We start from the raw sequence: 12,493 nt of genomic DNA on the forward strand, positions 1-12,493 counted from the left end.
GCCAAAACGATAGGAATCTCAAAATCTTCCTGATACGACACGCGTATAGACTATGGAGAGCATGTAGACTTTTGTACTCCGACTACGAGTCCACGACAAAAAGGACAAAAAAGCATTCACAGAAAAGTTAAAAAGACAAGATGAAGGAGGCGCTTATCCAACGGTGAAACCAAATTAAAATTTAAAAATGACTTGGATCGGTGTTCCTGCTTGTCCGGCCCAGTTTACAGTTTACTGCTTTTGGCGGACGTGGGCTTACATTTGCCCTCTTTCTTGTTAGTGACCGACCAAACTAGACCACGTATTGATCTTCCTAACCTCTCTTTTCTCTTTCTCTGTTCTCCAATGAAGCGTCTGCATTTGTTGTTGTTGTTGTTATCGGTGTTTTTATGTCGTATAAAATGGGCTCTGGGGAGCGGTTCGGGATCGGAACTGACTCAGTTGACCCGGGAGTTGTTGGTTTCGGCCAGGGAACCGGAATTCTCGGATTGGTTGAAAAGTGTTCGACGGAGAATCCACGAGAACCCGGAGTTGGCCTTTGAAGAGCACGACACGAGTCGACTTATTAGATCGGAGCTGGAGTCGCTTGGGATCAAGTACGAGTGGCCGGTCGCCGAGACTGGGATCGTGGGTTCTATTGGGCCCGGGGTGCAGCCCTGGTTCGCTCTTCGGGCAGACATGGATGCTCTCCCTATTCAGGTTTTCTTCTTAATTACTTCTCCCTGGCATCATGCTGGACGCTCTTCCCCACTGTTGGATTTATATTCTCTTCAGAAAAAATGGCACCTCTATACGTATTAATTTTTTCACATTAAGAAGCTTTTACGAATATATTGGCATTCCCAAAATTAATGTTAATCATCTAAAGCTTTATGAATATAAGGAAGATGACTATTTGCATTTTCTTTCATGTTCGCCTTGAATGTATTAAGCTTGATCCAACGCTAACTGCAATCCAGTGAAAAGAAAGTTATGTAAACCTCATTTGAGTCATTTCTATTATGTATATATCAGAATTTCTTATTATGGATGATGGTTTCTTGGCTAATTTATTGAATTTGTCACATTAATTTGGAAGGAATTGGTAGAGTGGGAGCACAAGAGCAAGAACCCAGGAAAAATGCATGCTTGCGGCCATGATGCTCATGTGACAATGCTGCTTGGAGCCGCTAAGTTACTTCAGCAGAGAAGCACTCAATTAAAGGTACATTAGCAATTATACGTACATCTTACAACTAAAGACACGACGGTCTAGTTCTGGATAGACCCTAAAAAGCGTGAATTCAAATTATATTATTCTTTTGAAAATTGAAGAATTAGATAATTATGAAGCGACCACATGCAACAAAATCACAATATTGAAATCAATAAGTAAACAAATCTGAACAATAATTTTGTTGAAAATGTGGAAACTTTTCAACAACATAAAAAAAAAAAAAAAAAAAAAAAAACCTACTGTTGACATGTTGGATTGTTATTACTGTTGACGTGCTGCATTTTTTCAAAATGTATTTGAAAGGGCACTGTTAAGCTTGTTTTCCAACCTGGAGAAGAAGGTCGTGCAGGAGCTTTTCATATGTTAAAAGAGGGGGCGCTTGATGAGATTCAAGCCATTTTTGGATTACATATTGCACCAGCATTACCCACTGGTGCAATTGGTTCGAGACCTGGTCAATTTCTTGCTGGCTCTGGCAGGTTTTTAGCCACAATCCGAGGGAAGGGTGGGCATGCAGCTAATCCCCACAAAACTAGAGATCCAGTTCTCGCAGCATCATCAGCTATTGTCTCACTTCAACATGTTGTTTCCCGGGAAACGGATCCTCTGGAGGCAAGGGTAAGTTCCCTTAAGACTCTTGAACTGTATAATGACCCACGAATGCTCTGTTTTTGTTTTCTTCTCGTTCGAGATGAATAATTCAGAGACTTGGTCTGATCTTCTCTGAAAACTCTTGAAGTTCAGCATGAGAAGTATAAATCTAATCGCAAATTATTTTTCATTTGAACCTTTTGCAGGTGGTCTCTATTGGGTTCGTTGAGGGTGGCCGGGCAGAAAATGTAATCCCTGAGACAGTGAGATTTGGAGGCACTTTCCGGAGCATGAGTTCAGAAGGTTTACTCTACCTTATGCAAAGAATTAAACAGGTATCTACCTGTTTGCCTACAGTTCAAGATTAAAAATACTATGCATATATATAAAATAAGCGGAAAGGGTGGGGAAGAGTAGGTGTTTGTTTTGAACAAAATACAAAAGAGTTGCTATCTAAAGAGAGTATGGTGACAATTTTCATCATTAACAGGTGATCGAGATGCAAGCAGCAGTGCATGGATGCAATGGCACAGTGGACTTCATGAAAGATAAATTGAGGCCTTATCCGGCGACTGTCAACGATGAAGCTCTGTACAAGCATGCAAAAAAGGTCGGAGAACATTTGCTTGGGGAACCCAATTTCCATCTTCTTTCAATGTCTATGGCAGCTGAGGACTTCAGCTTCTACTCACAGAAGATGCCTTCTTCATTTTTCATGATTGGGACCAAGAATGAAACTCTAAAACCAGGTGGACAGTTGCACACACCATACTTGGTTCTTGACGAGGAGGTTCTTCCCATTGGAGCAGCTCTCCATGCTGCCGTAGCAATTTCTTACTTGGATGGCCATCCTGTTTAGACTCCATAGATACTTTGGTGTGTTGCCTCTACGACGATGGAAAACCACCAAAGGAAAACATGTATTCTTCAATTTGTATCTGGTTCACCAGATAAACAAATACTCGATGATACTTTTGAGATAATGTCACACGAAGTATTCTAAAAATGTTTCGTTTTTGTGTAAATGTCAAAACCAAGTGGGATTAGAACGTTTGCAAATTTGCAATCAAACTAAAGGAGCCACTGTTGTACGAGACATCAACATCTATGCTTTCATTAATATTTATGGCCATCGCACAATCCATTCCTACTTGTCAAACGCACTCCTGTTTTGTTATTGATGACGAGGCTTTCCCAATAGGAGTTGCTCTTCACGCTGCTATTGTGACCTCATTCTTGGATAGCCGTGTTGTTCATAAGAACACTTTTATTGGATTAGTTAAAAGTTAAATTCAATGAATATTTAGTTATTAAAGAATAAAATATACTTACATTGGATTAGTCAAATTTTAAATATTTAAAATTTAGTAACAGTGATTTTAAAATTTTTTTCCAAATTTAAAAATTACTATACTTATATCAAATATAAATTTTATTAATTATTTCTCTATTTCTTTCTTTCTATCACATATTTTATCACAATTAATATATTAATTTGACTTAATGATATATTAATTTAATAAGAACATGATTATTAATTAACATATAATAAGTAGAATAATAAAATATGATAAAATTAAATAAATTAATAAATAAAAAAATTAAATATTTTTAAAATTATTAGTTATTTGTTATCATATAATGAATAAATGTATAATTTAATGTGAATAACTAAAACAAAATTTATCTTATATTATTTTATTATTATATAATAAAAAAATAGTTATTCTAATGTGGAGATTTATGTAGATAAAATAGTTAAAAGTTAAATTTCTCTTCTATTTATCAAAACTGTCGTTTAACTTAGACTAATCAATGATAGTGCTCTAAAGTATTCATAAAACTTGAATTTATTCTGACCGGGAAAAACCTAATCATTTTGAAAACCAAAAAGATGATGCCACAAAACATCAATACAAACTTCATTAAACAAAACAACCAGAAGCGTGTTTCAGTCCTATCAACGAAACTCATAAAAACGTACGTAGTAGATATGTGAATGCGAAAGTTGTCCCCCGCTCTGTTTCAGTAGCTCAATTTTTACTGAATATGTAGCAGATTTCTAAAGATTATCCGATGCCGTGAAAATGTGAATTATCTGATCAAACAAATTGAAACCGTATGCAAAAAATTCCTTTATAATGGTAATTTGAAGGGGATAGACATGCCTAGAGATTCTTAAATCTCTAACTTTTCCAAAAATGGAGAAAAGCCAAAAGGCATGTCGTGAGTTTGAGTAATGCTGTGCAATCAGAATCGCACCAAATAGCAAATGCAATGAGACTCGTGACTTTTCAGTTTTCTGGATGGACACGTACAAGAAAAAAAGACAACGTAGATTGGGGTACTAAAATTTTTCATTCGAGAAAACCGAGGGAGTGAAGTGTTGTGTCAGTCAATTATCACTCTACAAATAGGGCATAGCTTCCAAATGAGGGCGGACAATTCCAACACTAGGAGGTTCCCAACCCTCTCCGCAATTGAGAAAGAACAGCTTACCAACGCGTAAGCCTTTCGGTTCAGAAATCCAAGTCGTGTACAAATTTGAGCTATAAAATTTCCTATTCACCACGCGTAAGCCTTTCGGTTCAGAAAGAAGTGTGTTTTCAAGCTGAAACGAACAATGCAAACCATGGGTTTGACTCTGTGCTTGTTACTGTCAGCAGTTTTGTACCAGTCGTGGGCACTGGAGGAGGCTGGTTATGGCTCGGAGATGGAGATGCTGAGTCGGGAGTTGCTGGAATCGGCCAGAAAGCCCGAGTTCTTTGAATGGATGAGAGGGTTGAGGAGAAGAATCCATGAGTACCCAGAGCTGGGGTTTGAGGAGCACCGGACGAGTGAACTCATTAGGGCCGAGCTTGATTTGCTGGGAGTAGGATACAAGTGGCCTGTTGCCAAGACTGGGGTGGTGGCTTTTATTGGGTCTGGGGCTAAACCAGTTTTTGCTCTCAGAGCTGACATGGATGCCCTCCCCTTGCAGGTTCACACACACACACTTTCTTCTAGATTTGATTAGTCGGTAGTAAAGTTTTGTATAATGTTTTTGTTATTATTTTCTCTAAGAAATGGGGCCCCATTACCAATCACCTCATTTTGACAGACAAACACAATCACGTACTTGTTCTATTAAAGGCTGAACACTAAGCCCCTCCAAAAAGAGGCAAAAAACGTTTATACTTGCCTCTGCTTTGGTCATTAGAGCTTGGATAATGGGTCATTAAGCTGGCTATCCCATTATCCAAGCTCTTGACTATGTGTATTTCAGTAGCTATTCATTTAACAATCCGTTCTATTAAACATGTGTGATCTTTAAAATCAACATTACCTTTTGGAAGGAATTGGTAGACTGGGACCACAAGAGCAAGGTTGAAGGCAAGATGCATGCATGTGGTCATGATTCCCATGTAGCAATGCTACTTGGAGCAGCGAAGTTACTCCAGGCCAAAATACATCAATTGAAGGTACATCTAAAACTCTTGCAATTATGGGCAAGGGAAAGCGATAAATTGCTAAATTGCTTTAAACATTTCTTTCTCAGGGAACTGTGAAACTAGTTTTCCAGCCAGGAGAAGAGGGTTATGCTGGTGCTTACCACATGTTGCAAGATGGCGCTTTAGGTGACATCGATGCCATATTGAGTATACATGTCCTCCCATCATTCCCGACCGGTGTCATTGCTTCAAGGCCTGGTCCAATGCTTGCAGGTGTTGGGATCTTCTCGGCAACGATTCAAGGTAAAGGTGGACATGCAGCGGGGCCACATGAGACTAGGGACCCAGTTCTCGCAGCAGCCTTCTCAATCATTGCTCTCCAACAGATTGTATCTCGAGAGACCGATCCTCTTCAAGCAAGGGTAGGTTTTTTCTTCCCCTCTCTATTAGATATATAGGTGGTGCTAATGTGACTCCCAGCTTTTACTGTTGGGCATCCTACTAGTACAATTTTTTATTTTTCTTCCTTTTTCTTTATATTTTTTAAATATATTTAAAAAATAGAAAAAATACACCAATATAGTAATAGTCACTTCCTTAATCAATAAGTAATAAAAAAATTAAAAAAAAAATTAAATGCATAAACGGTCAAAATGAGACGGCATAGTAACATCATTCTAGATATATTGCCAATTAGAGCAAAATAGATTTGTTCGTTGATTTGGTGCATAATGGAGTGTATCTGAGTTTTACATACCGAATTCAAATTTGAAGTATATTCTAATGCAATATATACACATCCAAGTTTATTATTCTAGTCCCTCCAGAACCATGTTCAACAGTTCCACAATCATGTTACAACTAAACGTATGTTAGGATCAAATTTGTCCAATACCCCCACCAATCCTGTTAGAATCAGAACAAATTGATTGACAGCAATAGCCCGGAGTAACTCTAATCAATTCAACTTAAATCATATAGGTGGTTACAGTTGGGTCCATAAATGGGGGTCGAGCATGCAATGTAATTCCAGACTCTGTGAGGATCGAGGGAACTTTTAGGAGTTTGAGCACCGAAGGCCTGTCTTTCATCCAGGAAAGGATCAAAGAGGTAAAACTGCACTCCTCGTTTGTCCTATGTAATTTCTTTCATTATCACACAAGTATCAGACATGCAAGTATGCGAGATGTCCCATTCACAGGTCATAGAGGCACAAGCATCAGTGCATCGATGCACAGCAATGGTGGACTTCATGGAGGACAGACCAATGCCTTATCCCTTAATGGTAAACGATGAAGCACTGTACGAACATGCAAAGAAGGTTGGTGAAATCCTGCTTGGGGAACCCAATGTGCAGCTTCTCCCTGTGACCATGGGAGCAGAGGATTTCAGTTTTTTCTCACAGAAATCTGCTGCTTCAATATTTGTGGTTGGTATAAAGAATAAGACTCTGAAATCAGATCAGCCCTTGCACTCTCCTTACTTTTTTATTGATGAAGAGGCTCTTCCAATAGGGGCAGCACTTCATACGGCTGTGGCGATCTCATACTTGGATAACCATGTTGTTGAGACTCGCAAGAAACAGGGGTTTTTTCCAGCTTCTCAAAATGAAGAGCTCTAAATAACATCAATGGTGTAATGCCATCTATTACAAGAATGATAATAAAACAATGAGTTGTTGTATCAAGAGTTGTTGATGAACATTTAGCATTGTAAATTTGCAATTCTCTTCCGGACAAGTTACAGCCACGTAAAGTATAAACTATTAAGGAAATGATTGACAAGCACTATATCTTCAACTTTTCCAAAAGTGAAAATCAGACCAGGGAAGTATTATGCCTTATTTGTTTTCGTATATGAGATAAGTTGAGATTAAAGTTAAAAAGTTGAATAAAATATTTTTAAAATATATTTTTTTAATATTATTTTTGTTTTGAAATTTGAAAAAATTGAATTATTTATTATATTTTGTGTAGAAATTTAAAAAAATTGTAAAGATTAGATTAGATGAAATGAATTAAGATCAACTATAAAAACAAACAAAACCTTAGATAATTTAGATTCCCCCGGAAATATATTGAATATTGATGGACCCTTATTCAATAAGATTGCTTGTAGCAACTAGCAAGCTTTAAAATGAGATAGGGAAAGCCTTGAAGGACAAAGTTGAATCAGGCTTCACTTAAACAAGGCCCAATCGACATCACGAAAACTGCTCTAACACAGGTTGAAGGAGCCCATTTTCCCCACACACACTCCCTAATAAAATTCGTGCCCACTTCGAGCATCTCAGTCACACTGCTCCCGACTCCTATCGAGACAACTCATCGCAGCTCAGAGTCAAAGTAACAAACAGATGGTGTTGTGGTCGTACCCACCCACGCCCAAGCAGCTAGCCGTGAGCGTCTGCTTCTTCATCGCCGGCGCCTCGCTATTTGCCGCCGGTGTCCACCTCTCCTTCGCCAATATAGGCCCTCAACAAGCCCGTGCCAAAGCCCATAGCAAGTTCATCAAAGACCGCCTCAGGAAGCTAGTCGACGACGACTAGCATTTTTGAAAACCAATCGCTTGGTAAATCACACACACACACACACACTAGAATCATTGCAACTCAGAAGCTTCTTACTATTTTCTATATGTTCTGCCATTACAGTGATCTGGGCCTCAACTTTTGAATTGCCGGCGTTTTTCGGTGTCATCTAAAATTTTAAATTGCTTGCGTTTTAGGAAAATACAACTTCGGGGTCAAGAAAGAAAATTTGTGGGTTTCACTTCCTTCTGATTTTGTTAGATAAAAAAAGGAAGAAAAAACACTTTTTTTTTTTAATCTTGTTAATTGCTATGTTGAATATTCTGCACAATAATGTCGAATAAATGGGATGATGAATTCAGTGATTCACAGACCATCGATCTGGAAAAAATGACTGTCGTTACGAGTTTTCTTCAGTTCTACAATCCCCGTTGTTTTGTAGTGTGCTTGATAGAGCAATATGTCAATTATTCCTTGAAGATTTTCAAACTGTACAAGTTTTCTTTTGTTTTTAAATTTCTATAGTTTTCCCATTTTTGGTTAAAAGAGGAAACAAGACTTCTTTTTTGTTTTTTGAAGGATGGAAACAAGACTAAAGGTGGGTGTGTTAACTTAAAAAATTAGAGCGGAGCTACTCTGCTGTCCATCACTACCGCTAGTTGTTTTTGCAACTCTTTCTTCTTCTTCTTCTTCTTTTTTTTTTTTTTTTTTACATTTTTTTTTTCGCAAACGGTCAAGTAGAGCATTAAGAAATGGTGGCATGGTAGCTTTTTTAATAAAATTATGCCGTCCTGCTCACTGTTGAGAAAAATGATATTGATAATTTTTTTAATTATTATATTTTTCTCATCAGAAAAATATATAAAATAAATAAATAAGGCATCTCAGAGTCGTGGCTTTTCTGGACACGTACATGGAAAAAAAAAAACAACGTTGGACTAATTTGTGAGATGAGAGATAGGATGTGTTGAAATGGTTTGTGAATAATAGTGAAATTTGTAAGTTAAAATTTATGAATAGTAATAAGATGAGTTGAGATTGTTTTTCAATTCAAACCGGCTGGGTATTCTTAAAAAAACAAAAAAAAAAAAAAGATTGGGCAACTAAAGGCTTTCATGGGCGGACAAATCCAACTCCCAATCCCAACCTTCTCCCAAATCGAAAGAACAGCTTACTTAAGGCATGTGTACAAATTTGAGCTATAAAATTTCCTACTCACCTACCGCTACGCGTAAGCCTTTTGGTTCAGAAAGAAGTCTGTTTTCAATCTGAAACGAACAATGCGAACAATGCGTTTGACACTCTGCTTGTTAATATCAGCAGTTTTGTACCAGTCGTTGGCACTGGAGGAAGCTGGTTACGGCTTGGAGCTGGAGATGCTGAGTCGGGAGTTGCTGGAATCGGCCAGAAAGCCCGAGTTCTTTCAATGGATGACAGAGTTGAGGAGAAGAATCCATGAGTACCCAGAACTGGGGTTTGAGGAGCACCGGACGAGTGAACTCATTAGGGCCGAGCTTGACTCGCTGGGAGTCGGATACAAGTGGCCTGTTGCCAAGACTGGAGTGGTGGCTTCTATTGGGTCTGGGGCTAAACCAGTTTTTGCTCTCAGAGCTGACATGGATGCCCTCCCCTTGCAGGTACTCTCTCTCTCTCATACACACACACTTTCTTCTAGATTTGATCAGTCGGTGGTAAAGTTTTGTATAATGTTGTTGTGATTATTTTTTCTAAGAAATGGGGGGCCATTATCTATCACCGTCATTTTGACAAACCAACACAATCACGCACTTTTAGAAGGAATTGGTAGACTGGGACCACAAGAGCAAGGTTGAAGGCAAGATGCATGCCTGTGGTCATGATTCCCATGTAGCAATGCTACTTGGAGCAGATAAGTTGCTCCAGGCCAAAAGACATCAATTGAAGGAACATCTAAACTCTTGGAATCATGGGCAAGGGAAAATGGTATATTGCTAAATTGCTTTAAACATTTTTTCTTCAGAGAACTGTGAAACTAGTTTTCCAGCCCGGTGAAGAGGGTTATGCTGGTGCTTACCACATGTTGCAAGATGGCGCTTTAGGTGACATCAATGCCATCTTGAGTATACATGTCCTCCCATCATTCCGGACGGTGTCATTGCTTCAAGGCCTGGTCCAGTGCTTGCAGGTGTTGGGATCTTCTCAGCACCGATTCAAGGTAAAGGTGGACATGCAGCGGGGCCACATGAGACTAGGGACCCAGTTCTCGCAGCAGCCTTCTCAATCATTGCTCTCCAACAGATTGTATCTCGAGAGACCAATCCTCTTCAAGCAAGGGTATGTTTTTTCTTCCTATCTCTGATCTCTGTTATTTATATTACCAATTAGTGCAAATTAGATTTGTTCTCTGATTTGGTGCATAGTCTTGTGTATCCGAGTTTTACATACCAAATTCAAAACTGAAGGATATTCTAATGCGATATTTACACATCCAAGTTTATTCTAGTCCCACCAGAACCATCTTAAATAGTTTCACAGTCATATACCAACATTTCTGATCAAATCATTACAACTAAACATATATTAGGATCAAATTTGTCCAATATCTTTAGTCATTCTGTTAGAAGCAGAGGATTTCAGCTTTTTCTCACAGAAAACTGCTGCTTCAATATTTGTGGTTGGAATAAAAAATGTGACTCTGAAATCAGATCGGCCCTTGCACTCTCCTTACTTTTTTATTGATGAAGAGGCTCTTCCAATAGGGGCAGCACTTCATGCCGCTGTGACAGTCTCATACTTGGATAACCATGCTGTTGAGAGTCTTGAGACTCGCAAGAAACAGGGGTTCGTTCTAGCTTCTCAAAATGAAGAGCTCTAAAAAAAATCAATGGTGGAATGTAAACTATTACAACAATGATAATAAAAAAATAATAACAGCAGGGAATGTGTTGTCGTTGTATCAAGAGTTGCCTATGAACAAGTACTGTAAATTTACAATTCTCTTCCGGACAAGATACGGCCACGTAAAGATAAACCATTTAAGGAAAGGGTTATATGCTCAAGGAAATGATGATATTGACAAGCATTCAACTTTTCCACTAGTGAAAATCAGACCAAGGAAGCATTAGATAATTAACATAATTTAGATTTGAGTACTGCTACTCGGTTATTTTAAACTTACCATTCAAATGATCCTCTTGAAGTGATACAAAAGGGTGTTAAAAATTATAAAAAGAAGAAGACTGAGATCTTAAGTTTCCTCTATCACTTTTGTCTGTTTTATTTTATTTTTTCAATAATCCACCTGGTATCATGGTACTATGTCTAGAGGATCATTCAGATGATCAAATAGAATTATTATTGAATATTGATGGGCCTTTATTTAATAAGATCGCTTTTAACAAGCTTGAAGGACAGAGTTGAGGTGCTTACCTGAATTAGGGTCGGCTTAAATAAGGCCCAATTGACATCACGAAAACAGATCTAAAACATATGGGATTAACTATTTAAGCCCATTTTCCCCACACTCACTACTAGCTTCCTTGGTCACACTGCTCCCCGACTCCCGTCGAGAACACACCGTAGCTCAGAGTCAAAGTAACAAACAGATGGTGTTCATGTGGTCGTACCCACCCACGCCCAAGCAGCTAGCCGTCAGCGTCTGCTTCTTCATAGCCGGCGCCTCTCTCTTTGCCACTGGAGTCCACCTCTCCTTCGCCAACATAGGCCCTCAACAAGCCCGTAGCAAGTTCATCAAAGACCGCCTTAGGAAGCTAGTCGACGACGACTAGCATATTTGAAAACCAATCGCTTGGTAAATAATACTTGTATACTACAATCATTGTAACTCAAAAGCTTCGCACTCTTTTCTTTTATATTTTGCTATTACAATGATCTGGGCCTCAACTTTTGAGTTGCCGGTGGCATTCTTTGGTGTTATCTCAATTCTAAATTGTTTGCGTTATAGGAAAATACAACTTATTGAAGCAGCATGGGGGTCAGTCAAGAAAGAAAATTTGTGGGTTTCACTTCCTCTTGATTTTGTTAGATAAGGAAAATGGGAAAAAAAAAACTTTCTCTTGATCTTGTTAATTGCTATGCTGAATTACTGAGGGTAGCTCAACTGGTCCGGCTTTGGCTTTGCTTCCCAATGGTCACCAATTCAAGTCCGGCCTTGGAGGTTTACCTGGTCGTTAACTTCAGGCCGGGATTAGTCGAGGTGTGTGCAAGTCAGTCCTGACACCCTCGATTATCAGAAAAAAGAATATTCTACATAATAATTCTAACTTACCAGCAGCGCAGCTCTAAGCTTATGCCAACTGCCAAGACTAAAATCTACGATCACAAGCAACCTAGCGATGGAGAAATTCAATGTCAATGGAAGAGATTCTGAGAGAGTTTTAGAACCTTACATCTCTACAAGATAGACATAATATTCACCCAATCCAACTCTCACAATATCAAACCTTCACAATTTGTATGTCACCCCAATTACATCATGAAATGAAAGCACTCCCAAATGACTTGAATTCAAATCCTTTGCAACAGATGGTGTAGAGAACACTCGCAGAGAAAACCTCATTTCTCAATCTCTTTTTTTGGATCTCTCATTGAGCATACTAATGCGCTATTACTTTAGTGTCACATTGCCAAAAGGATGGAAATAAATTTGTGATTAAAATGTCGTGTATCAGCACAAAGTCAGCTTTGACTTATATGAATAAATGGGATTTGGAATTCAGTGATTCA

General features: G+C 38.5%; 4 protein-coding genes and 1 pseudogene across 5 annotated transcripts; all 5 read left to right on the top strand.

Annotated features, from left to right (window-relative positions):
- Window positions 1–210: 210 nt before the first annotated feature.
- On the top strand, window positions 211–2,878 carry LOC108990505 (IAA-amino acid hydrolase ILR1-like 4). Its single transcript, XM_035689052.1, has 5 exons — window positions 211–699; window positions 1,079–1,204; window positions 1,520–1,834; window positions 2,014–2,142; window positions 2,298–2,878. Exons 1-5 carry the CDS (start codon window positions 346–348, stop codon window positions 2,664–2,666), a joined length of 1,293 nt encoding a protein of 430 aa, XP_035544945.1. The 5' UTR covers window positions 211–345; the 3' UTR covers window positions 2,667–2,878.
- A 1,280-nt stretch (window positions 2,879–4,158) lies between these two features.
- LOC108990504 (IAA-amino acid hydrolase ILR1-like) lies at window positions 4,159–7,028 on the top strand. Its single transcript, XM_018964496.2, has 5 exons — window positions 4,159–4,787; window positions 5,143–5,268; window positions 5,346–5,660; window positions 6,220–6,348; window positions 6,440–7,028. The coding sequence occupies exons 1-5, from the start codon at window positions 4,431–4,433 to the stop codon at window positions 6,857–6,859; spliced, it is 1,347 nt and encodes a 448-aa protein (XP_018820041.1). The 5' UTR covers window positions 4,159–4,430; the 3' UTR covers window positions 6,860–7,028.
- Window positions 7,029–7,508: 480 nt separating this feature from the next.
- On the top strand, window positions 7,509–9,186 carry LOC108990511. 2 transcript variants are annotated; one of them, XM_018964502.2, is made up of 2 exons: window positions 7,509–7,809; window positions 9,089–9,186. In XM_018964502.2, exon 1 carries the CDS (start codon window positions 7,595–7,597, stop codon window positions 7,784–7,786), a length of 192 nt encoding a protein of 63 aa, XP_018820047.1. In that variant the 5' UTR covers window positions 7,509–7,594; the 3' UTR covers window positions 7,787–7,809; window positions 9,089–9,186. The 2 variants fall into 2 exon arrangements, with proteins under 2 accessions (XP_018820047.1, XP_018820048.1); XM_018964503.2 differs by having other exon boundaries at window positions 9,092–9,173.
- Window positions 8,835–11,770, top strand: LOC108990510 (annotated as a pseudogene).
- Window positions 11,168–11,703, top strand: LOC108990513. Its single transcript, XM_035689915.1, has one exon. It carries the CDS (start codon window positions 11,353–11,355, stop codon window positions 11,533–11,535), a length of 183 nt encoding a protein of 60 aa, XP_035545808.1. The 5' UTR covers window positions 11,168–11,352; the 3' UTR covers window positions 11,536–11,703.
- Window positions 11,771–12,493: the final 723 nt, after the last annotated feature.

The sequence above is a fragment of the Juglans regia genome, chromosome 4, assembly GCF_001411555.2.
Source record: "Juglans regia cultivar Chandler chromosome 4, Walnut 2.0, whole genome shotgun sequence".
NCBI lineage: Eukaryota > Viridiplantae > Streptophyta > Magnoliopsida > Fagales > Juglandaceae > Juglans > Juglans regia.

What these genes read in the sequence shown, in the direction of transcription:
- LOC108990505 (XM_035689052.1), top strand. Translation starts at nt 346, where the DNA reads ATGAAGCGTCTGCATTTGTTGTTGTTGTTGTTATCGGTGTTTTTATGT. An exon ending in TGGATGCTCTCCCTATTCAG is followed by an intron (nt 700 to 1,078) that starts GTTTTCTTCTTA and finishes TTAATTTGGAAG; the next exon opens with GAATTGGTAGAGTGGGAGCA. An exon ending in AGAGAAGCACTCAATTAAAG is followed by an intron (nt 1,205 to 1,519) that starts GTACATTAGCAA and finishes TGTATTTGAAAG; the next exon opens with GGCACTGTTAAGCTTGTTTT.
- LOC108990504 (XM_018964496.2), top strand. Translation starts at nt 4,431, where the DNA reads ATGCAAACCATGGGTTTGACTCTGTGCTTGTTACTGTCAGCAGTTTTG. An exon ending in TGGATGCCCTCCCCTTGCAG is followed by an intron (nt 4,788 to 5,142) that starts GTTCACACACAC and finishes ACCTTTTGGAAG; the next exon opens with GAATTGGTAGACTGGGACCA. An exon ending in TCCAGGAAAGGATCAAAGAG is followed by an intron (nt 6,349 to 6,439) that starts GTAAAACTGCAC and finishes TCCCATTCACAG; the next exon opens with GTCATAGAGGCACAAGCATC.
- LOC108990511 (XM_018964502.2), top strand. Translation starts at nt 7,595, where the DNA reads ATGGTGTTGTGGTCGTACCCACCCACGCCCAAGCAGCTAGCCGTGAGC.
- LOC108990513 (XM_035689915.1), top strand. Translation starts at nt 11,353, where the DNA reads ATGGTGTTCATGTGGTCGTACCCACCCACGCCCAAGCAGCTAGCCGTC.